Source organism: Choloepus didactylus, chromosome 10 (assembly GCF_015220235.1).
Source record: "Choloepus didactylus isolate mChoDid1 chromosome 10, mChoDid1.pri, whole genome shotgun sequence".
Taxonomy (NCBI): Eukaryota; Metazoa; Chordata; class Mammalia; order Pilosa; family Megalonychidae; genus Choloepus; species Choloepus didactylus.
This window is the reverse complement of record NC_051316.1, coordinates 56,904,605-56,929,591: the sequence shown is the minus strand read 5'-3', so window position 1 is coordinate 56,929,591 and position 24,987 is coordinate 56,904,605. Positions and strand designations below refer to the sequence as shown.

General features: G+C 35.7%; 1 protein-coding gene across 6 annotated transcripts in view; it reads left to right on the top strand.

The window, feature by feature from the left end:
* PTPRD (protein tyrosine phosphatase receptor type D) overlaps positions 1–24,987 on the top strand; it is a 529,199-nt gene that overhangs the window by 303,317 nt on the left and 200,895 nt on the right. For 3 of the 6 annotated variants that reach the window (XM_037796885.1, XM_037796886.1, XM_037796884.1), the window contains exons 5-6: positions 21,464–21,652; positions 22,895–22,903. In XM_037796885.1, coding sequence (XP_037652813.1) covers positions 21,464–21,652; positions 22,895–22,903 — 198 coding nt within the window. The remainder of the gene's footprint in view (positions 1–21,463; positions 21,653–22,894; positions 22,904–24,987) is intronic. The other 3 variants (XM_037796889.1, XM_037796888.1, XM_037796887.1) reach the window with 1 other exon arrangement.

The following is a 24,987-nucleotide window of genomic DNA, read 5'->3' as shown; positions in this document are numbered from 1 at the left end:
GCATCCTTCTTCTCTTATAATGATTAAAAAACAGTTTGCTCAGTATCCCAAGATAACATTGGATTCTTGTTTCTAAGTTACAACTTGAGTAATTTTATATTGCCTATTTAAATAAATACCCTAGAGGTTTGTTTCTCATACTTATTTTGTTTTACTTCTTCTTCCCTTCTGAAATTTGTATTGTTTTCTCATATTCTTCTCCTTTCAAGTTATTTATTATTTCATACATATTTTTCTACATGTTTAAAATCTACAACTTGTAAAAACTATAATTTCTCTTATTATATTTTTTCCCTTAATTGAAATAAGCAAAGGTGTTCTCTATGAAAAATATGCGTGGAGCATGTCGATTGATTGATTTACAGATGAAGCATATAAAAATGTTCCACATGATAGATATGGATAAAATCCATATACAATAAATTAGAGTTACCAGTAGAAATTATGTCATCATGCAAAAAGCTCTTACATATGATTATGTCCCATACTCTTCTAACTAAATTCTTCCCTGGGTCATCTCATCTATATTCATATCTCCAACTATCAATTTAATATAAATCATACTTGAAACTATATATCAGATCTTAAACTTTTCCTGTCCCTTCCTATATATCTTATATTAAATAATATCATCCCTGCCAACCTACCACTATTCACCAAGGCACTAAAAGAGGAGAGACTTGAGACTTTCTTTTATTGCACTGTTCTCCCTTAAGGCAAACTAGGGTTCAAGGCCTGTGGAATATCTCTCCAATGTGTCTAACTCACCAACTCACCTCTTCCATTCTCTTCTGTTGAATTGTATCCAAATATTGTAGCAACCTTCTAACTGCTCATTCTCTTTTTTCCCATCCACTACACTCTCTTGACAGAGATCATATTTTAACTTAAATAATTTTCCTTAAACTTACTTGGTACAAAACCATCCAATGGATCAACACTGTCTACCAAATAAACTCTGCACTCCTCCAGGTTCTCACAGTTGCTCCCATGCAACCATTTCTGCATCATTTTCCAACACTCTTTGCCACACTATCCTCTTAACCCCACTTCCAAGCAAATCCACCAAGGAGTAGCCACAGTTCGCCCTGTAAGCACCATCTATTTTTTCTTCTTTGTACCTTTGATCATATTCTTCCTTGTGCCTGGAAGGCCCTTTATTATCTTCTTTGTTTGTCAAAGCTCAATTATTGCTCTTAGGTGTAGCTTCCCTGATCTCTTCAGGAAAATTTCATTATTCGCTCCTCAATGTTCCCTTAAAAACTTGTTTACACATTGATTATTTCACTATTTCCTTCTGTTCGCATCCATGTCTCCGTCATTATCTTAAAAAGTTTTTGGGGGACTTCAAGTGCTAAACACAGTGTTTTACACCGAGCCTGAGAGATGTTCAACAATGTTTATTAAAACTTGGAGTAATGTAAATTCTTGTATCTTTACTTCATGCAAGTAAATGTATACGGTATGTAGATATATGCATGTGAATATGTACATATGTGTATATATGTTTATATGTATTTTGTGAATATACATTTATGTATGTTTGTTTGGGGATATATGTTTCTGTCTTTTGTTTCCAACTTAGGAGATACATTCATTCAACTTTATCATGGGCTGACTCTCTTAATAAAAACAATTTATCTGAAATAGAAGTAAATAACTTCTTCAGTCTGTCCTTTCCTCTCCCTTTTCCTCCATTTATTCTTTTATTTCTTCCTTCAAGTTAGAATTCACCCAGGTAAGGCTTTTCATGCATTCTCTCATGTTCTTGCTTTCTGGAATTTAGGATTTTTGGTTTGTCCTAACTGGAGGTAACTTCGATTCATTTGAATGTCTGTCTCTTAACATCTTGTAGATCACCTCATTTTGTTATTATGTATTTTCAAAAGATCGGTTATACAATATTTATATCTTCATATATATCATAACCTTTCTTCGAAGGGATAGGAGATAGTTTCAAGAGAAATGTTTTATATAACAATATAAAACAGTACAGTGGTGGAACAGGAAAATGTATTGCATGTGGTAAGTTGGTGTTAGGTGTGAAGTTAGAACACAGCCCATGCAAAGGACTTCTAGGCTTTTCCTAGACCTATACCAGAATTTTGGTTCTAAATCTCCTCACAGCCTTGGAAATGAGAAAGACCAGACATGTGACACAGTTGTCCAATGTCCATAAAATAGAAACAAATCAGGTCTTCAAAAGCAGTAACTATTCTTGAGACTGAAATCCTGGTGAGAAAGGATTCTCCCATAATTGTCATATATTAAGGAATATTCTCTGGGTCATATGCATGTTTAATGCTGCAGATTCATAGGGTGTTGCTTATAAAGTCATAAGTATAACTTCAGAATTACAAATTATACCAGACACAATTTTAGTAAAGCCATTTCTCTAGCGGACAACAGAAAGCAGTCCTGGTACCCAGCTCTCTGATCCTCTGGCTAATCAAAGGATTGTTTTTAGATTATGCAGAGGGATGGATGGGATTGTAAACTTCAGCCATGTCTCCATAGTTACCACTTCTCTGGCCACATTTTTTTTTTTTTCTTTAACATTGTTTATGTCTGAATGAGTCTTGATGATAGCCTTTAAAAATACCGTTTAACATAATATTAGATACACAATTATACACATAATATTAAATACAAAATGCACATCAGATACATGAAACATGAAATCTCATTAATGCAGGGAAGATGAGGTTTTTGTACATCATATACGTTATCATTTTGTGAATAACTCCTGTATGATAATGACAGTTGCAATCATCAGTACAGATTAATGAGTTTATACTACATACTAGGCACTGTTCTTTCGGCTTTGCATGCAATATTGTTTTTAATCCTCACACTTATCTTTGAGGTAGGTAGTTTTTTACTATAGGATGTGACCAAGCCCAAAAAGTTTAATTTATTAACAAAATGGGCATAACCAATGAGTGGCAAATCTAGAATTTGAACTCAGGTTTCTCCAACACTAAGCCTTAAACCCAATGTTCCACTACCTTCTACTATTTGTCCTTATTTATGGTGTTATATACATAGAATTGTGTACTCATATATAAAATAAATTTATCTTTTCTTTGGCCACATTTTGAAAGTTATTGACCATCAGTTTGAGGTTGAGATCCCTGATAAGTTATTAAAGCATAACTGTATGGTTGGTTAGAGAAGCATTTCAGATTTTAACCCTGATCTGGGATAAGGCCAGGTCTGTAATATCTTATGAAAATTAAGGGGCCAATAATAGTATGTGCTTGGACAATTCAGATGCCCTGTACAAGTTGGTGGATAAAGTGCACATCCATAATTTCAGCTAGAGTTTGTATGAAGCATGTTGTATCTCTTCATACATGGGATTAATTGGGAAATTTAAAAAAAAACTACCAATCTACACCATAATATATGGATCCAATAATTTGAACCTGAAAAGTTATTAAGAAAGTATAAGCAAATGCCCATCTCATTCATTAAATTTCAAACAAAATTCCTGTGTAAAACACCATTTGAACATTTACCTTTGATCAGTTAGTTACAATATATGTACCTTGGTAACTGATATTACCTCAGTCACTGAAAACAGTTTATCCCTTTGACTTTGGTACTGTTCATCTGCATAGAACTTTTTTTCCTCAAACTCACTGTAATAAAATTTCTGATTGTTAACTCTGTTCTAGGGTCCAGTATCTTATATTTTACGGAATGGCACAGAGTTTCTGTCAGGGTTATTTCATGTCCTCCAATTCATAAATAATTTTAGTGAGATATTTTCCATGTAGCATCACTTTTGAAGAATCCAAAAGTAAACAGCTCTTCTCATTTAACTCTGTAGTGCTCCTGGACTCCAAGAACCTCTTCTTTTCTTTTTTTTTTTTTTTAATTGTTTTATTGTAGAATATGACATATATATACATAAAATTGATAACTTTCCAACTACAATTGAACAAGTAGTTACAGAGCAAATTTCAAAAAAATATTATAGGTTAGTTTAACAGTTTCCGTTATTTCCTTAATGAGAAATATAACTTATATACAAAAAGGTAATATCTTTCAAAGTATGATTTAACAAGTAGGTATATAGGAAATTTCCAAAGTTTTTAGGAGTTATAGTACCATAGTTTCAGTTATTTCCTTATTGTATATGCAAAAGAGATGATAGCTTTCAAGTTACAATAAAAGTAGCTATACAGAAGAGGAGGAGCTAAGATGGTGGCATAGAGAGGAGTGGAAGACTGTTAATTCCCCCCGGAACAATTCATAAATAACCAAAAAACTAGTAAATAACCTGGAATAACTGCGGGGAGACAAACGTGACTGTCCAGTCATCATCCACCAACCTGAATTGGGAGGAATGCCCGAGATCGCAGCATAAAATCTGTAAGTAAAAACTGCGGACCCACGCTGAGAGCCGAGAGCCCCTCCCTCACGGAAGCCTCGCGGTGCTAGAGAGCAGAACTCTCTGAACAATCTAGTGGACCTCAGCCCAGATCCAACTGAGGTTTTAATATTAACCGCTCAGTACTGACAGCGAACCCCCAACAAGCATGCAGAGGCTTTTGGTGACAACTGACCTTGGGAGAGTCAGGGGACATATCTTTCTCAGGATGGGGAGCCCAGAGGATTGGGTGCTATCTCTGGCTGATGGGTGAATCTGGGAGCTTTCTGCCCCTTTCTCTTTCTGTGGAGAAGACCTCAGCCATTTTCAGCCCACAGTGCTTTGCAGTAAAGAAAGCCTCAGCCATTTTAAAATCAAAACACTTTGATCAGCAGAATCAGAGAAACAAAGAACTTATTGATATGCAGATAACCTCTCTGGAGGGGGCATAGCTTCCCAAGAGGAAAGGGATGGGCCCAGCTCTACTGCCTGCCTTATAGGAACCAGACCCCAAAGCCTGGGAGAGGAGAGCCACAGGCCACAACCTCTTACACCAGCTGATAACAGGCTGACAGGTGCACCTGCCAGGCAGAAAAGCACAGGTGTGTCAGTCCTCTAAGAAAAACCATCAGGGAAACCAGATACTGAATATTTCCTCCTTCTGTGACCTGAGCCTGTTCTCATCTGGGAAAACCTAATTGGGGTGGCCTAGGAGGTCAGATACCTAGACAACAGAAAACTACAACCTACACTAAGAAAAACGAAGTTATGGCCCAGTCAAAGGAACAAACGTGCACTTCAACTGAGATACAGGAATTTAAACAACTGATGCTAAATCAATTCAAAAAGTTTAGAGAAGATTTGGCAAAAGAGATAGAGGCTGTAAAGAAAACACTAGGCATACAGAAGGCAGAAATCGAAAGTTCAAAAAAACAACTAGCAGAATCTATGGAAATAAAAGGCACAACATGAGATGAAAGACAATGGAAACATACAACAGCAGATCTCAAGAGGCAGAAGAAAACACTCAGGAACTGGAGAACAAAACACCTGAAGGCCTACACGCAAAGGAGCTGATGGAGAAAAGAATGAAAAAATACGAGCAACGTCTCTGAAACTTAGGGATGAAACAAAGTACAATAATGTACGTATCATTGGTGTCCCAGAAGGAGAAGAGAAGGGAAACAGGGCAGAAGCAATAATAGTGGAAATAATCAATGAAAATTTCCCATCTCTTATGAAAGACATAAAATTACAAATCCAAGAAGCGCAGCATACTCCAAACAGAATAGATCTGAATAGGTCTATGCCAAGACACTTAATAATCAGATTATCAAATGTCAAAGACAAAGAGAGAATCCTGAAAGCAGCAAGAGAAAAGCAATCCATTACATACAAAGGAAGCTTCATAAGACTATGTGCAGATCTCTCAGCAGAAACCATGGAGGCAAGAAGGAAGTGGTGTGATATATTTAAGATACTGAAAGAGAAAAACCTCCAACCAAGAATCCTATATCCAGCAAAGATGTCCTTCAAATATGAAGGAGAGCACAAAATATTTTCAAAAAAACAGACAGTGAGAGCCTTTTGTGAACAAGACACCCACCCTGCAGGAAATACTAAAGGGGAGCACTACAGAGTGATAGGAGAAGACAGGAGTGTGTGGTCTGGAACACAGTTTTGGGAGATGGTAGCGCAGCAATGTAAGTACACTGAACAAAGATAATTATGAATACGGTTGAGAGAGGAAGGTTGGGAGCATGTGAGACACCAGAAGAAAGGAGGAGAGATAAAGACTGGGACTGTGTAACTTGGTGAAATCTAGAGTGTTCAACAATTGTGATAAAATGTACAAATATGATCTTTTATGAGGGAGAACAAGCAAATGTCAACCTTGCAAGGTGTTAAAAATGAGGAGGCATTGGGAGAGGGATGCAATCAATGTAAACTAGAGACTGTAACTAACAGCATCATTGTATTATGCTTCCTTTAAAGTAACAAAGGTGATATACCAAGGTAAAGGCAGATAAGAGAGGGGGGATAGGGGAGGCATGTTAGACACTTGACATTGGTGGTATTGTCTGACTCTTTACTCTCCTTTGATTTAAGGTTATTTTTCCTTTTGCTGCTTCCTGGCTGTCATTTTTTTTTTCTCTTTCTTTTTTGTCTCTACCTTCTTTGACTCTCCCTCCTGCCTTGTGCAACAAATGTAGATGCCCCTATATAGATAGTGGTGAAGGTGGTGAACACATAAATATGTGACCATACAGAGAACCGTCATTTGTTTACTTAGGATGGAATGTATGGGGTGTGAACAAAACCATCTTAAGGAAAAAAAAAAAAAAAAAATTGGTTGATGACAAAATCTCTAGGGCAATATACTGAGTGAAATAAGCCAGACACATAAGGACAAATATTGCAGGGTCTCACTGATAGGAACTAATTATAATATGGAAACTCATAGACATGAAATATAAGGTACCAAGATACAGGACAAGGCTTAAGAATGGGGAGTGGTTGCTTAGTATGAGCAGAATGTTCAACTAGGGTGAACTTAAATGTTTGGAAATGAACAGAGGTGTCGGTAGCAAGATGTGAGAATAAGTAACGGTGCTGAACGGTGTGTGAATGAGGTGAAAAGGGGAAGCTCAGAGTCATATGTCACCAGAAGGAAAGTTGGAGGTCAAAAGATGGGAATGTATAAAACTGAATCCTGTGGTGGGCAGTGTCCATGATTAACTGTACAAATATTAGAAATCTCTTCCATGAACAAGAACAAATGTATGACAATACAATTAGAAGTTAATAATAGAGGTGCATATAGGGAAGAAATATATACCTATTGCAAACTGTATACTAAAGTTAGTAGTAGTTCAATGTTCTTTCATAAACAATAACAAATGTACTATACCAACCTACGAGTCAACAATTGAGGGGGGTTGGTTAGGGATATGGGAGGATTCGAGTTTCCTTTTCTTTTTGTCTTTTTTTTCTTTTTTCATCTTTCTCTTTATTTCTTGTCTGGAGTAATAAAAAGGTTCTAAAAATTGAACAAAAATTAAGTGTGGTGATGGATGCACAGCTGTGTGAGGGTGCTGGGGGCAACTGATTGTGCACTTTGGATCTTTGGATGATTGTATGGTATCTGAACAATCCCAATTAAAATTTAAAAGGAAAAAAAATTAGCTATACAACAAATTTCAAAGGATGCTTTGAAGATTTCAAAAGTTACAGTTCCATCATTTCATTTCTTTCTTTTGAACTATTCTAATACCCTAGCAACTAAGAAAAAGAAAGTTGTATAAAGATTCAGTATTCATAATCCTTTGTTAAATTCCATCTTGTCTGTTGATACCCGTTCCTCTAGTTCAGTCACTTTCCCGATCTTCAGGGATGTGTAGGCAGTGACCACCCTAACCTGTTCACGTTGGAAAGAGGTGTCAACTTTATGAGCAAAGGGGCCACATCCAGTTGATGTTCTTGAATCGACTATTACCTCAGGGTTTTGGGACTTAGCTGGCATAGGAGCACCCTGAAGGATTTAAGTTTAATGAAGAATAAGCTTAGTGAGTGAAACATTTATAGAGTCTCAGATAGGGATCTGGGTATTGTTTAAGGTTTTGGGGACTACTGTTGACTTGGGCTTATCATACTGTGGTCATTTGGCATATATATCTAGGTGAAGCTAGCATGGGAGGAACCGCCAGGACAGCTTCTTGATTTCCAAGTACCTTTTCTCAACTCTGCCGTGGGTTAAATAGAATAACTAAAAGTTAAATGACCAGAAACTTGTCACCATATGTCTGCAAAAACAATAGGCTCCTTGACAGAGATAGAATGTACATACTATGTTATGTGGCTCAGCTGCTATTGCCAGGGCTGCAGATCTGTCAGGGTCCACACATGTGCCCAGCAGGTTCTCAGTAAATGGAAGTCTTTGGGCTTTCAGCCCCAAGTCTCAGGCTCTCGGGTGGGCTTTGATCGCCATTCAAAAGAAACTAAATTGAAAATGTCTTTTTCTCAATGGGTAAATATTCTTGATTATATTTTATGTTCTTTTGAGGTACTTCCTGAAAAACTACAAAATTTGCCCATTTGTTAATAATTTGCTCATGAAACCTGTCATGTATAATTTACAAAGCTGTATTGTGTATTATTTTATTGTTGTAACCATAAACACTTAAATAGCACTGGTTATTTTAGGGATCAGTGGCTGAAATACACCCTCTTACTTCCCTTAGTAAATGCACACACATTATTCACTCAGCCTCCTCATAGCCGTCATCACTGAGCAATTGAAGGGACATTAATCTTGCAGTAGCATAAAAACCAACCACTTGGGCTGTGTGGAGAGCAGTGGGAGATGGCTTTCTATGCCAGTGAATTCAAGGCTGAGATAACTTCACTTGTCAAGTTGCTGTCACTTTGTTAACAATTAGAGATTGTTTCCTAAATTTATAACAATATGTCAGTCTATTACAACTAAATGAAAATGAGCAACTCTGGGTCGTTTTCAATATGTAAGAGAAAGGTTTATTGCATTGCTTCTGACTTTCTTGATTGGACACTTGCAAATATTTAAATGGCATGTAGTATATTAAAATTTCTGTACTTTTTGATAGTGGTTTTGGCTGTTGTTGGTTTATCTTCTATCTGGTTGTTTTTTAGAAAGTGGGAATTTTAAAGTATCTGTCCTCCATGATAATATCTCTGATATTTCAAAACTATTGAATAAATTTCTACTCTGTGTTTGTATTTAAATACAATACGGTTTTGTTTGGCAGATTATATAAAGAGGGAAGAAAGTATGAAAGGTGAAAAAAATTGAATTTATGGATTTCTTTGGGTAGTTTCTTGAATGAACAGCTTTTTAATTCCAAATACTTCCAAGAAACACATTAATGGAAAACAAATATATAATAGTTTTATTTGATAATTCTTTGGTGTTGGATTTAGGGTCAATTTTGCAGTATAAATATAAAATTATTTGTATTTAGGGAAAAGTTTCCTCCATAGGTATGTAAAATAATCTTGAAACACAGAGGTTTATGTTTATTCATATGCTTCTTAGACTTTCTTTACAGTGAAACATTATATATATGATGTTTGGTGTTCTAATATTCAATCTTTTTATTTTCCCAGATATTCCCCAAATAAAAGTGGTCATTTATTTTCTCCCTTCCAATAAAACAAATATCCACCACAGTTTGCCTTTAAATCTATGAAAAGTTTGACTGAATGGCATAAAATAGTGATATATTCTTTTCAGAAAAATTATCTGGACATATCAGAATCACTTCATTTTTGTGCTTGCTTCTCTTGTCCCTACTCCCATAAATTATTAGACATCACAGGATCCCAAGCACTTTTCTTTAATGTTCTCTAATTTAAGGGAGGAACTATGAAGCACTGGGCAGAGGGTGGATTTTCCCTGAAAAATTTTGAAAGCATGACTTTAGGAATAACATTTGGATTTCTGAAGCTATTCTGTGTTTTGAGTTGATTTGATGATGTTGGACTAAAGTAGGAAGGAAAATTCTCAAAAAGTTAATCTTTTATCATAAACCTTCTCAAAATTCTGGAAAGAAAATTAGCTAGAGGGATCTAACCACTTTTCTTTTTAACTTCTCCAAACAAAAATCATAAATGCCAAATGATTTCATTACTTCTTTAGATTTTCTTTTCATGAACTTGTGCCTTGCTCTGGAATTATCACTCAATTTTGTTGATTGTTAGGGTTGACAATTATGTATAAATCTTAATTTTGCAGGGATTTCCCTATTTCTAGACCTATTGTGATTTTATTGGATAGTCATCATTGGTGTGAATGGATAATAACAATTGAAATGTCATTTAGTCTTGGCATTCAAGAAGGTTTCAGATGAAGGGTGAATTTTGTAATATTTTTCAGCATTGGAACGGAAATGCTTGAGCACATCCAACTATCCGGAAGCTTTGGGAATTAATGTTTTACTACTGAGATATTAATAAGTTAATCTACAGATTTTATTAAATCTTATTTATTTATGATATCATTGTAATAATTTATTTTACATATGATTTTAACATTTTGAAACCACTTCAAATTTACAGAGAAGTGGAAAGTATAATATGGAAGAATTTATTTTACTCAACAGTTTGAGAGTAAGTTGTCGACATGATGCTTGATCACACCCAAGTACTTGCATGTATTTCCTTCAAAGGCATCCTCCTTCTTAACCACAGTATGACTATCGTGTATCAAGATCAGGAAGTGAACACTGATGCGTCACAACCATCTAATCCTCAGACCCCACTCACCTCACAATGCATTTCACCAGTTGACCCCATTCCAGGTTTGCCACTTGTCCCCATTCACATTTAATCAGTTGTCCCTCTTAGGGTTTCTCTGATTGTCCTCACAGAATCCAGTTCAGAATTATACTTTGCACTTACTTGTCAGTCTGGAAGAATTTCTAAATCATTCTTTGGCATTTCTGATCTTGATAGTTTTGAACAGGCCTTTTTTTTTTTTTTTCATAGAATGTTTCATTTTTCTGATGTTTGCTCATGATATATTTAGGTATGAATATTTGGCAGGAATATCACAGAACTGATGCTGTTTTTCTCAACACCTGTCTTTGATCTGTCCCATTGCTGATGATGTTAATTTTGATTTCTTGATCAAAATTCTTTCTGTCAACCTCTTCTGTTATAAAATAATTCATTTTCCTTTATATTTAATAAATAGTAGGTGGGGGAAGTAATTTGATACTATATAAATATGCCATTCTTCCTGAAACTTTGCAGTTAATTCATTTATTTTTATTAGGGTGGACTCCTGTTTTCCTATTTATTTTGCTATGCAAATTGTCCCACATCTGGCCACCGAGAGCCCCCTCAAGCTGACTCCTAGGTCCTTTTAACATCTCTATCGTTCTTTGAGTATTTTCTTATACAAAATATATCCCAGATTCAAATGGTGCTATTTCTGCCCCAGCACCGGCTGTCATCTGCCATTTCTCCAACAAGCCCTGGTTCCTTTAGAAACCAAGATGTAGACACTAGTGTGCCCTTGCTATTGGGTATCACTGCCCCCAGACTTTCTCGGTTCACACAGCTAGGAAATATGGGTATGTCGGTACATGTGTGTGTGAGCTCTCATTTACAATTATGTTCATTTCTCTCTCTCTCTCTCTCTCTTTCTCTCTCATACTAATTCCAATAACAACACCACACAGTTCATTCTACTTCTCTTTTTTGTATAAAATTTTATGGCTTAGAAAATTTAATTATGTTTGTTTACATTCACCACAACACAGTGAAGCAGTTGGGGGTGAGTGTTTTTCTTGGCCTTTGAATTGGACTGTAATTAGAGTTAACTAACTTTCACAAAGCCAATAAATAATGGAGGCGGGAGCCAAACCTGATTGTCTTTTCATATTTACTATATCTGCCTCTGGAACTTCAGCTCCATTGTGAATTTTTATTTATTTTTTCTAGAGAAATAAATTGAAATAAATTGAAATTCATAGTATGATGTAAATGTAAATTTATGTAAAGTGGTTAATTATTTTAATATTCAGAATAAGGCAAAAGTTTGAATGGTTGCAGAGAGTAGATATCATGGCACCTGTTTGGTTGTAAAAAAAAAAAAAAAAACTCTGAAAACAATTTGTGGAAGTAGATGGTTATTGGATTTTGTTATCTAGATAAGATTTCCACCCCCAAGTAGGGAATAAAAACACAACTCAGACTACTAAATATTTACTTAAATTTCTAAGTTTTAGTAGTGTCAGTAGGAGGAGATGGTATTCCTTCCCACCTCCTCCCTCCCTCCACCACCCCCCAACCCCTACAGTGTGATTATTTGCCAAGACAGAAGATTTTGTTAGGGACAAATTCTAATAACAATGGGGGTTAACTGACTTAAAGCAACATGAAATTGCAACTACCACATCCATACAAATGATAATTTAATTTAAGTGGGTTTGTGTTCTGCAATATAGACATTACTTTGTTATTTGTAGGATAATTGCATGCATTGCTTGTAAACAAGTTTGTTTTATTTTGTGCCAAGAGTGCCTTACAACCTCCTCAACATAGGAAAAATATTTTAGAAAATGGAGCTTTGCTCTGGAATGCTCTATGAGAAGCTGGTTAGTATGCTGAATATTTAGTAGCTGCTAACGAGGCGTCTATGAGCTTATCAATGTCCAATTTTCTGTTCTTGTCTGTTACAAGTCTATGAGAAATCCTTGGAGACCGTTGTACCCAGTAACTGCCCTTAACACAGATGCCTATATCCATTCTGGAATAAAAGTTTCTCTCATTGATTTATACCTATATTAAGACAAGCATACCACTTGTACATAATAACTTGCAAAGAGAATCTCAGACTAAAAATTCAGTGTATCTTGTTCATACTTGGGGAGCAAATCTTATTTTTATTAAATATTCCATTTGGAATATCATTTATTAACTGGCAGTCTTCTCCTGCTTTAGATAATTTCTTTATGGCTTAGAGTAGCCATTGACTTATAATTAGAAGTATCATTATTTATATATTTTTTCCATTTCATTCATATGTATAGCCTTTTCATAATGGCCCAGAAGCGTAACTTTGCTAGAAAACGTTGATTTAGCTTTTATTTCTTTTCTTCTTATTTTTCTGTTTTCAGTTCCTTTTCAATTCACTTGAAGGAAAATTGATTTTGAATAATACAGTCATGATGTCAAAACAGTACAAATTATACCCTGCTGCCATCTGAAATGGTGAAAATAAAAGCTTTATTTACACTGTTTTCTTTAAGAAAAGAATAGTAAATGTTCTTTCCCCCACTTCAGGGATTGTATTCTGGAAAGAATATGTTTCTGGGTTGTAGTCTGATACTGTGGTTTATTCTGAAAGATAATGACTTGAAAACTCATTGCTGTTCAGTAATGTAGCAAATACTCTAATCAGTATCCCTCTACCTTCCAGTCTCTGAGTCACTGTTTCCTAACCTAGAAAAAGCTTTGGGGTAGTGGTTATTAGCCCATATTACAGAAGAGAGAGCCATGTGCCCCAAGGTCATATAGGGCTGAGATAAGTGGCTTTAGGTGTTAACTAAGAGGACTGTTGCCTGGTTCTTTGGTTTGCAGTGTCTTTTAGGGTTTTCTCAAAGCAGAAATCCTACCATTTATATCCGTTCCCAGATAATTAAATAGAAATTACAGAAGAGTTATAGCCATAGACACAATGCTGAATTTGAGCTCTTCAGGGAAATTATTTGATATATATCATTCTTTTCACATGCCTCCACTTTTCATCCAGCTTTTACTGCCCAAGAGACATGGTAGAATTCCATCTCATAGCCAGTGCCAAATAAATGAAAATCCAATGATGTATACCAACAGTGGCTTTCTTTTTCATGTAGTTATTATTGCCTCCCATAGAACTTTAACCTTATCTGCTTAAAAATTGAAAGTACAAGATGGCCATGTATTTGAAACTTTTTAGTTGTACTTTCCATTGTGGGTTGATTGATTAGGAGTTCCATCACTGTTCATGATGAATATTCATTCTAAGAACAGCGACTGGCATAGAGAAAGCATCATTAGAGAGAGAGAGACAAAATCCAGAGTGAGCTAATAGACTTTCTTTTACTTTTTGCTATATGTGTTACTTGAACAAGTAACTTAATTTGCTGATTCTTTTGTTCTTATATCTACAGAAAAAAAGGAATAATAGTATCACAGTTGCCTACTCAATGAGTCCTAATACAGTTCCAGATGTATTGTAGATAGTGAACTTTATAACACTCTATGGTGTGTCAAATGTTGCATTAATCTAATATGATTTTGTTATATTAAATTCCATTCTGTTAGGGGTGTGGGCTAATTGAATTGAGAATTCCTCCCCTACTTCTAGAGCCAAACAATTAATGGAGCTATCATAACTAGCCTTGTAAGGATTTTGTGCAGAGGTATTTCTTGATTTATATCCTTTCGCTCAACAGTTGTTTTTTGAGTGTCAAGACTTTTAGGGGGAAAAAAGTCTCTCTAACTTCTTTGCTTTATCTTTTAAAGAATCCTATTACCTAAGAAAGCCATATAGGCTTCTTAACATCACTTTACTCCCCAAGATGAAAGATATTTAATGCCCCTCCTATGAATAACTGACAGAGAAACGCCACTTGTGATCTAAAGAAAACTATTGGTTCCAATGTTTTCAGTCATTCACAGGAAAGCTTTGCTCTCCCAAATATTTAGAGCTATTTTTTTTTTAATTCAGTTTTGGGAACAAATCATATGTCAATATGGATTCTTTTCATTTGTACCAATTATCAGTCAAAGAGCAAAGAGCCTAAAATCTTGTTCAAAAGGAGAAGTGGGTTTTTTATGCTTTGAAGAAGTGACTTGGTACGGATAGTGCCTTCTGCATTGATTACATGTGTAAATAATTCCTGCATTTTTATGATTTGAATAAAATACTTAACCATTTACAGTTTATTACTGCAGCACTTGTTATATCAAGATCTACTGTGGGAGCTTGGGATATAGTTTGTACTTATATGCTAATAGTTTACTAGGTCCCAGGCACTAGCAAACAGTGCTAGGCACATTCAGTGTACCATCTCACTCAATCATTAGGCCTATGTGCTGGGTACCATTATGACTCCCAAAGAATCAAATTATTCTCTAAATACAATTAGATTACAACAATGTAGAGATTTTCTATATCACGTCATACCCAGTACTTGGCCTAGTCCCAGCACAAAGGGGCCTTCAATAAATATTTGTAGAATGAATAATGCCATCTATTGTCTAGGCATAGATATTTAGAAGTAATTGTTCAAAGCTCTTTTTGTTTGTGTGTACTGCAATTTGCATAAATATGAAAATACTTTCATTTTGACCACCTTTTGATCCATATATATTTAAAATTTCCAAGAGAATGTGTCCCTTTATATGTAGATTTAGATATAGATATAGATATGTGTATATATATATATATAGAGAGAGAGAGAGAGATATAGATATATCTATCTCCCCACTGACTTTATGCTACATAGCTTGGTACTTTTTCTCTAGACAACTGAAAGTGGATTTCAACATATTTAGAGGGTCTAAGGTGTTTCCTTGCTTCTTCGTGTTACTGAAAACACTCCTAATTCAATCCCTCCACCCTTTTGAAGAAAACATCACTTGCACTTGCTGTAAGATTACATCATGAATCCCAAAGCCTTCCTATATCCAGTCACTGAGAATTCTTTTCTGTGGTCAGTGAAAGACCAGTAGTGTTGTTTCAGCCCTACAGATGGCCAATTCACTTCAGTTTTGTCATCAGTTTGAACATCAAGAATTCCATTATTCTAAGAGATGAGATACCAGTAGAGTATTGGTACATATTCCCGTGTTTCATTGTGTTCACATGTGAGCTTTTGTCTTGGGTGTAGTTTTGATTGCAGAAACCAATATATGCAGAAAGGCCTCCTGTACAATTAAGAAAGCAGGAAACGAATTGTGTACTTCTCTTGCATTCACTGCAATAATTTAAAGAAAGAAGCAGTGCAAATTACACATCACAATGGATAAAAATTGTTTGCTAATTGAAAAAAACCAAAGACTGTAAAAATAAAACATTTAACAACTGTTTTCATGAATCTATGATGTAATACTGCCTAAGACACTATAAAAAATAGGAAGCGATTGTAAAATAATTTTTGCCCTTGATAGGCTTATAGTCAGATTGGGGAGGCCTAATGAATAGTCATAAAATAATTAAAGAATGATGAACTACTTAATTGTGTGGCATTGAATAATCCCAGTAGGAATTCAGAGACTGTCACATGAGTGAAAGCTGAAATAGTTGCCAAGTCTTCGTAAAAAAAAAATCTAATGTTAAGTGTTTATTGAACACTGTGAAGGTTGCCAAGAAAATATATAGCCCCTGCCCTCAATGAGCTCATAAGAGTTCCAGCTTACACGTTGACTATAATAAGGGATTTATTGGTAACAGCAGCGGAGGATTTAAAAAGGAGCTGCAGGGAACTGTTTGGTACTCAAAAAAAGAAATGTTAGGGGATGAGTTCCCCAAGAATACAGCTGCTTATGTCTTCCCCCATGTTCTGATTTTGCTTTACTGCACCACCATCCTCACCAAAGTCTCTACATCGTCAGTTCTGTCTATATGTTCAGTTATAATTGCCAAATCTTAATATTGCTCTTGAAGAAACATACCATTGATATAGTTAACATGATTTTTCTTCACAGACATAATTGCTATAAAACTGAAAAATTGAGAATCTGATACCATGGCAAACTTCATCGAAAAGTATTGGTTGGGATTAGAACAGCAGGATCAGTCTGTGGAATTCTCTTAGCAAGAACCTGCCACATTAGGCAAGAACCGCTTGGGGCCACCTTGGAAAGGGGGCTGTGGCCTCAACAGGCAATTTAGAGTTTTGTCGCTTCCTGTCAAATATGGGAGATTCGAGGTTTGAGGAATTGGAGTGAAAGTAAAAGCATCATTAAAATTGTTTATGAGTGAACAATGAAAGCAGCTTAACTGAGCAAATTAAGCAAACATTGTTGCTTGATCATTCACAGATATCTAAGACGTGGCAGCTTGCAAAACAGTGTCAGACTATTTTTCCCACAGTTTCCTTTCAAGTCTTGGGTAGGTCAGGGTTTGTTAACATAAGTTGAGCAGCAATAGGAAGTTAACTCTAGAAAATGCTGACCTTCATTTTTCTCTTTCCTTAATGGAACTGAAAATTTCATATCAGCATATTCCACTTATACACCAACAGACTCAAAGAATGTGCTGTATTTCCAGGTCTATTATAGCTGCCTTTCCAAACAAAATATGTATGACTTCTACGATTCACTAAGCAGAAGTATGTAGTAATCTGCCCTTTAATGGGCTCTCAAAATGACAGACCAAATGACTGTGTGAAGGTCAAGTCTGATTTAAATTGTTGATGAATTAGTAGCTAATTCTGCATGATTGAATATTAATATGGAATAGTGATAAGTAAGGCACTTTAAAGCTTAATGAGCACATTAATGAATAGGACAAAATGTTTTTCTTTTCACCTCATGTAAAAGTTTAAAGCTACGAACATATTGACAATTTGTTAATTTTTGATAGCTGCTTTTTTCTGTAGAAGTTTATGTGGTTAAAGTATAAATGGTATTGATTTGATTCCCAAGTTCCCGGTACCACACATTTGATAAGCTGTCAAAATTGATGTTATCAAATGGCCAATATAGTTTTTTATAAATCACTAATAAATGTAGAGAGTGAAAGAAAAAGTAATTAACGTCCTCTAAACTACACCCACTGAGATAAGCATTCCAATTAGAAATTTCATTATTTCTACAGTTCGCTTTATGTTGAATATTGGGTTTTATTGCCAAATACCTGACAGTCAAATTGGACACAAGCCACAACTGTCAAAGTGAGACAGCTCTGGCTATTTGAATCTGTTACATTGTGATGTTTCTCATGAAAATTTAATGAAGAAAGTGCATTCAAAGAAGTTCTGTGCAAAAGGGGGATGGATGGAATTTAATTACCCTTATTAAAAATAAGAAAGGAATGCTCTTTACATACTCTGTTCAATTAGTATGCAAGAAAGATTATCTTTGTTGTGCACTTGTGTATATGAAAAGGAGGCTCTGGAGTGTTCCTTATGAGCCAGGAAGGAAAGGAAAGGTCATACAAATGTGTTATACTGCTTTCAGTAGGGCACAAGTCAGTTTCGTCAGCTATCCCCAAGGTGAGAACTTCATTTCTTATAAATGGTTATTAAATCTAGATTTCTTTGATAAGAGCCTTTAGTAAGTGGCTCAACAATCTGAAGCCTTTGACACTTGCCACTGATCAGCTTTGAATACTGACTTGGTTCTTCAGAGAGATGAACTTAGTAGAAGAGAAGTAATGACTAGTAGAGCAATAGTTATGCATGCTAATGTAACTAATAGTTAAACAGCACTGGGGAGTTTAAAAAAATTAACTGGAAAATAAAAAACCATTCAGAGATCCCAAGGTGATTTTTTTTTATTAACTCGGTTGCTTTTGGGGTGGTTTTAAAAACTGAGTGGGAAATAAACAACAACAAAATGTAAGAGCTTTTTCAGAAATTCATTTCTGGATAACAAAGGCAATGTAGTTTACTTTGGAGCACTTGAAGTAAATTATTTTTATCCTTTGAAGCATTTTTGTTTCAATAGCTGCCAAGTGAGATGTTTAATAATATAATGCATGTGGTTCAGTAGCTATTGATCTTTATACTCTTCTTTTTTTCTCTGTCCTCCCAAACAACATTAAAACTGCTCTGTAGATGTAAATACATTGACAAAACCTTTAAAGCCATAAAGAACAGTCTGACAAAATTCAAGTGGAATAGATTATTAAAATGAGCATAGCACAGTTTGCAAGATGCTGTTCATCCCACTTGTAATTTTTCATTTTCCCTGTACAACTTGAAAAATCATCTTGGAATTCCATTCTTAACCGCGGTTTCTGACACTTGTGCACTATAATCCTCTGCTTGGCTGGGGGTGTGTATGCACTCACATAAACAGAATGCATTACTGCTTCCTCAAAAGAGCCAGACCTCTTAATTCTGGCTTGTAAGGCCATTCCTGTCAAGAGATTCCAAAGACACTGTTCACTCTTTCAGTTCTTGGATGTGTTTAGTCTAGAATAATTTCAATTGGTAGCCTATGAAAGCAAAACAATTCCCAGCATTCATTCAGGTAATGTTTCAAGACTGCACACTAGGTGCCAGGCATGGAGATTTTTTCTGGAGAGGTGGAAAAGTGTAATGATACAAGGTGTGATCTTTATAGTGATGAGGATGGGGAGAGATGGGGAGCACACCCCAGCCATGCTGATGTCTTTGAACTTAAGTAAACTTATTAAAGTTAACTATTTTTGTGATTTTTATAGACCCTAGCCCTAGCTTGTTAGTCTGGCAAGAAAATACTCTCTACTGAATCCAAGTGTCAACCTCAACTTGCTGCACCTTCTTTCAGTCTTTCCCAAATTGCTAATATTAGTTATGTACCTATCCATCCTGCCAGTGGAGAGACAGATTCTACATGTGTCCCCATAAGCCCCTCAATTTTCTTTTATAATAACCCAGATCTTTTGTTTACTGACTCTTCCCTTTCTTGGGTATTTTATTCTTTGTCAGTATTTTCACATCTTTTGCTCTTCGAATACATCTCTTTCTCTAATCCTTAACTATTCCCCTGTTCACCTGTCTACCAGAAATTCAGTGCAGTACAGAAACATTTTCCATAATCACTGATATATATTAATACTTAGGCCTGGGAATCACTGGAGATTCTCTTAATATTTGGAAGTCCAGACTAGCTTAATGGCAAGGGATTTGGATACAGATGAAATAAGGAGGAATTATGGTATAGAGGGAGAAACCACTGATAAATAAGTAAAAGACAGTAGTTTTAGTTTTGCTCTGGTAGCATTAAAGAAGACAAAATTTAAAGAGTTTGAGGGCATTTGGAAAAGTTTTATGAAGAAGGTGATTTGAGCTGGGTGGCCTTCTAAAGGCACAGAGTACTCTAAAGATATGATATATCTGGGGAATGGTAACAATTTCTGGGCCAGCAGGTAAAGTTTCCTGGAATCTTGTGATTCCTCTGAGCTTGGCTGAGAAAATGGGGCATAATTTTAAAGGCCTTGCTAGCCAGGCTTAGGCTAGCCCTGTAGGCTACAAAGGAGAGTAAGTGGAAAACACTTGAGACTGATTGATAGCACAGTGGAAGCATGAAAATGAAGCCTCTTTACTAGAAATTATAATTATCTTAGACCTCAGTGGACTCCACAGGATCAAGTATGGATGCATGGGATCTTAACAGAACTTGTAAGAGTCTGGGTGCTACATCTGTTGATTACTAATCTGATAATCACTAATGTTTTGCTCGCTGATGGGTGTGCTTTAAAGTCATTCTGGAATTTGTTGCTCATGAAAATTCATAAGTGATTGTGAGAGAGTTTTGATTAACTTAAGACCAGACCCAATGGAAGTCAAAATGTTTCATGACGTTCTTCCAACAAATGGCCACATTCTAATTTGGATAATTATCACCCATCTAACTAGAGTTTCTTCATTTCTTGGACAGAATACACTTTAGTAATCCTAACTGGAAGAGCTGCCAATACAGGCTATAATTGTGGGTTATGTTTAAGGGATTTAATTGGACTTTAATTTCTCAAGGTATGAGATCTGGAACAATTTTAATGCAAAGATTGGGTGAAGTGAACTTTGGATGAGCTAGAGATTCAAAATTTAGGGATTTCAACTTTTTAATTACTAAAAATGGTTCAAGACTTTGAGATGGACAAAACTATTCATTTAGCCTAAGGAATGTATGCTTTTGTGCATTAATGGGGAACTGCCTTTGTTCTTTTCTCCTTTTGTAAGGAAATCTGTCGATTTTCTGATTATTTCAAACTCCCTACAAAGGAATTCATTCAGGTAGAACCTTATGTTTGTGTGAAAAAATATATATATAGTTTTATTGAACAATATATGTATAAGAAAAACACGTGTTTCGAATACAGATTCAGATGCATGCAATTCTCACTCACCTGCTTGCCACCCATGCCCTCTCCACGCTAGCCCTGCTGGATTCCATGCTTTCCCTTAATGAAAACTCTTCTGCTTCGGTGCCTATACTTGTGATGTTCCCATCTTCCTAAAATCCCCTTCTTCCTGTTTGTGACTTGGCAAACTTGTCTCATTCCTAAATCCCAGTTCAAATTTGAGTTTCCTCTTGGTACTTACCAACTCCTCAGACAGAAGTACTGAATTTACTCCCCCCTCTGTGAGACCCTAAACTTGGTACAGCCCTTTATCACCCTGTCTGAGCTCTCTTTTGGTCTGATGGCCTCCTATATAAACTGTGCTCACTTCTGCCCAAGGACCGCATTGTGACTACATCCTAATTTAAGGGTTGAGTGCTGCCTGGTTTTTGTTAGTTCTCAACAAACATTGACTAAGATAAGGGGAGCGATGTATGGACAATATCTCTTCAATCTTGGGCATCGAACATAACATGTTGGCATCACCTTTTGTCTTGCAGAGGATCAAATCCCCAGGGGCTTCCCAACCATTGACATGGGCCCACAGCTGAAGGTGGTTGAGCGTACACGCACAGCCACCATGCTTTGTGCAGCCAGTGGTAATCCGGACCCAGAAATCACTTGGTTTAAAGATTTCTTACCCGTCGACACAAGCAACAACAATGGCCGCATTAAACAGTTACGATCAGGTAGGGTCGTGTTACTGTTTCCACTAACTCCTAGAGAATTTTTTACCTTTCTCTTTATTTTTACTTTTATATTTTATTTTTTTAATTTTTAGGTATTGATTTTTCTCCCTCTTCTCTTTCTCTGTTATTTAATGTGTTGTCCATGTCTCTGATGTCATAGCCCGTTTCAGAGTCTGTCTTTCTCCTTCTTTCTGTGTTTTGCAGCTTCTGTTTAATCCACATTGTTCACTGCTGTGACTGTATTTTTGATAATTTTTTAATTTACTGCTTTTTTTGCAGTATTTGATGGATCCATTTTCTCCTCTTTCTTTCTTCTTTCTCTGTTTTCTTTTGCAACAAGTTTATTTCAACATTGGACTTCATTCAGAACTTGCAAGGAGTTCCAATGGTTATATCCATTAAAAACCAAAATGTTCATATTAAGCACTAAAATGATTCAATTTTATTAAACTGTGTTTTCTGCTGCCTTTTCTACATTTGAACTCATCAAAGTACTAAAGTAGTAAGTTTGGGCACATCTGCTTTCTCTTCACTAATACATAAAACACAGAAACGTTATCCATGAGTAACCAGATGTATTTTTTTTTCAAGTCCTATATAAAATACCAATGAAAGGAGGGGATTTTTTTATTTATATGATTATTATTATCATTATTGCGAGTCTGCATTTTGTACACATTAGCCACAGTACTGTGCACCCACTCTAAAATATTTTTGAACCCTCCAGTTACTGGATCTACAGAAGTCTGCTTATGGTGTAGGCGCCAGCGTTTGCTTCTTTCTCTCTCTCTTTACCGTTGCCCTTTCCTCCCTCTCCCATCCCTACCCCAAGTTTATTCCTTTGCTCTCTTTAGATTAAAAATAGAGATATTCTAAATTTCTTAAATTTTAGAGCCTGTCCCTAGGTAATTTCATGGGGACATATACTGATAAGCTGTTTGCTTTGACATTGGTAGTAGTATTGATATAGAAATCTAAGTTGTTTAACTGCCTGTCTTCCCAGAATTCTCAGCTTTTGAACTGTCCTGTGATGTTACAGCGTCTTGTTACATGCCTCTTGCTTGTTGTCAGCAGAATTGTGTAGATTAGCATTCTGTTATTGTAAATAAAGAATTAATTATTCACATGTAACATAGATGATTTAGTATATAAAGCTTTAATTCTGAAAAATTTGTACCAAATTATAAGGAATATAATAATATTTTTATGCTGTCTTTCTTCTCTCCGTATTTAAATCTCCAGAATCTATTGGTAAGTGCTTAGTTCTGAAGCGCACTTCACCCCCACTAATTTCCGTATTCAGAATATTATTATTATTATTAATAAAATGCATGGCATGCATTTTACTAACTGTCAGTGTAGAATCAGATCTCTCTAGTGGCGCACACATGCACACCTCCCAGAACCTGTTATCCTAAGAACACTATGTAGAAAATAAGATAGTATACAAGTTCTATCACACCGATGTAGCATATGATAATCCAGTCAGCAGTGTATGTTTCTAGTTAGTCTTCAGAATTTCCTGTAACAGTATATATATATGCATACCTATATATATACTTAAATAGATTAGCCAGTATTTTCCTAAACTATGCCTTTAAAAAGTATTGTATAGTTCTTTTGTTTTGTTTTGTTTTGTTTTAAGGATATGAGGCATATAAGATATCATTCTAACCCTATATGACCCCAGACCTAAGAACTCAGTTCCTTCTCTGAGAAAGGCACTGCTGCCTGTTATGGTCATTGCCCTCTGTGGTATACTGCAACTTGCTTTTATGATCTAATAATACTATCTAATATATTCCTGTTTTACCAGTATAGTAATTCAAGTTTCTTTTAAGACCTTATTTAATTCTGTAAATCTAATTTAATTCTTCTCCCCCGCCCTAGCCTCCTTCTTCTCGTACTAATGCTTCTTCTTTCTAATCTTATTTGCATTCATATTATCCACCCAGGTGGTACACCAATAAGAGGTAAGAGTGCTGAACTAACGTTCACAGAATGATCTTACTCATTCTTTCTGTCCTTTCATCCCTCTCATCTTTGTCCTGTTTTCAAAATCATTCCAGTGATGTCCATCAACTTTATTTTTCTCCTTTATAACTGTTTGGTTATTATCAGTGACTCTCATATTGTGAGCTTTCCTTTTCTTTTCCTTTTCCTCTTTGTTTTGTTCATTTCTTTCTTATGAAAATGATTATTTAAGTTGTGATATGCTTCAAAGAAAGCATATCCAGGTCTTCGGACCACAGACCAGTCACAGCGTACCATCTGTCCCTTTTTTTTTTCCTTTTCTTCTTCTTCCTTTTTCTTTTTTCTTCTTTTTTTTTTTTTTTTTTTTTCTTCTTTTTCCTTTTTTTTTGTCCAACTGGAGAAAAAAAAAGATCATTTTTTTCTTCCTTAGCTGTTCTTGTTCCGGACCAAAGCCAAGATGGTCTGGAGAACAGTAGCAGACATGCAGAAGACAGCCTGGAACATCTGCTTTTTGTCTTTATCTTTCAAAAGGATTTTGCTTTTGTTCTTCAATTCTTTTTTCTCTTAACGTCTTAAAAGTCAAAGAATGACTCCCCTTTCCACCTGATCCCACTCGCCTACAACCTGACAGCAATGCTTTTTTCCCCACTTCTTTTTTTCTTGGATTACTCGCCTCTGGATTTTTGGATCTTCTGTCCTTCAGGCTATGGAGACAAAAGGTGCTCAGCATTCTTGGTGGTATGCGGTATTGCTGGTTTTTCATGCTTTGACACAGTGTTCATTTCTTTTGTGATTCTTGTTTTATATTTTTCTTGGGGTTTTGTGACACCGCACTGCTAATCCCACTGGTGGATTTGGATGGGTGTCTTAGGGGACCGTCCTTGAGGTCCTCAAGCCGTGGCTGGTTGGCTCTTCCTTGGTGGCATAGGCCGTGCTTTTTAACTTTTTTTAAAAATCTAATTCAACTGCTCTTTGTTTTTCAGCAAATGTAATAAATGATTGTAAGTCGTGGCAAACTGTCTTTCTTTTCTTAAAAATCTGCATGTCTTAAGGGAGTTTTGTTTCTTTAAGTAACATTTTGATAATTTATAATGACTAATTTTAATTTTTCGCTTTGTGCAGCCTTTTTGTACTCGCTGCGTATTTTTGGCTTTCTTTAGCAGAAGACTTTCTTGAAAACCCGGCCTGGTTTTTTTGAGCATATCTATCTTTTGCGCCACTTTTGATACCAAAATGAAACAAAACAAAAACAAAAACAAAACTTAATCTTTTGTTTTATTTAAAAGCCATACTTCCTTGAAGCAGTCTCACCCATCTTCATTTTATTAGTCTAGGAAATAAGAGTGTTAATTATGACTAGC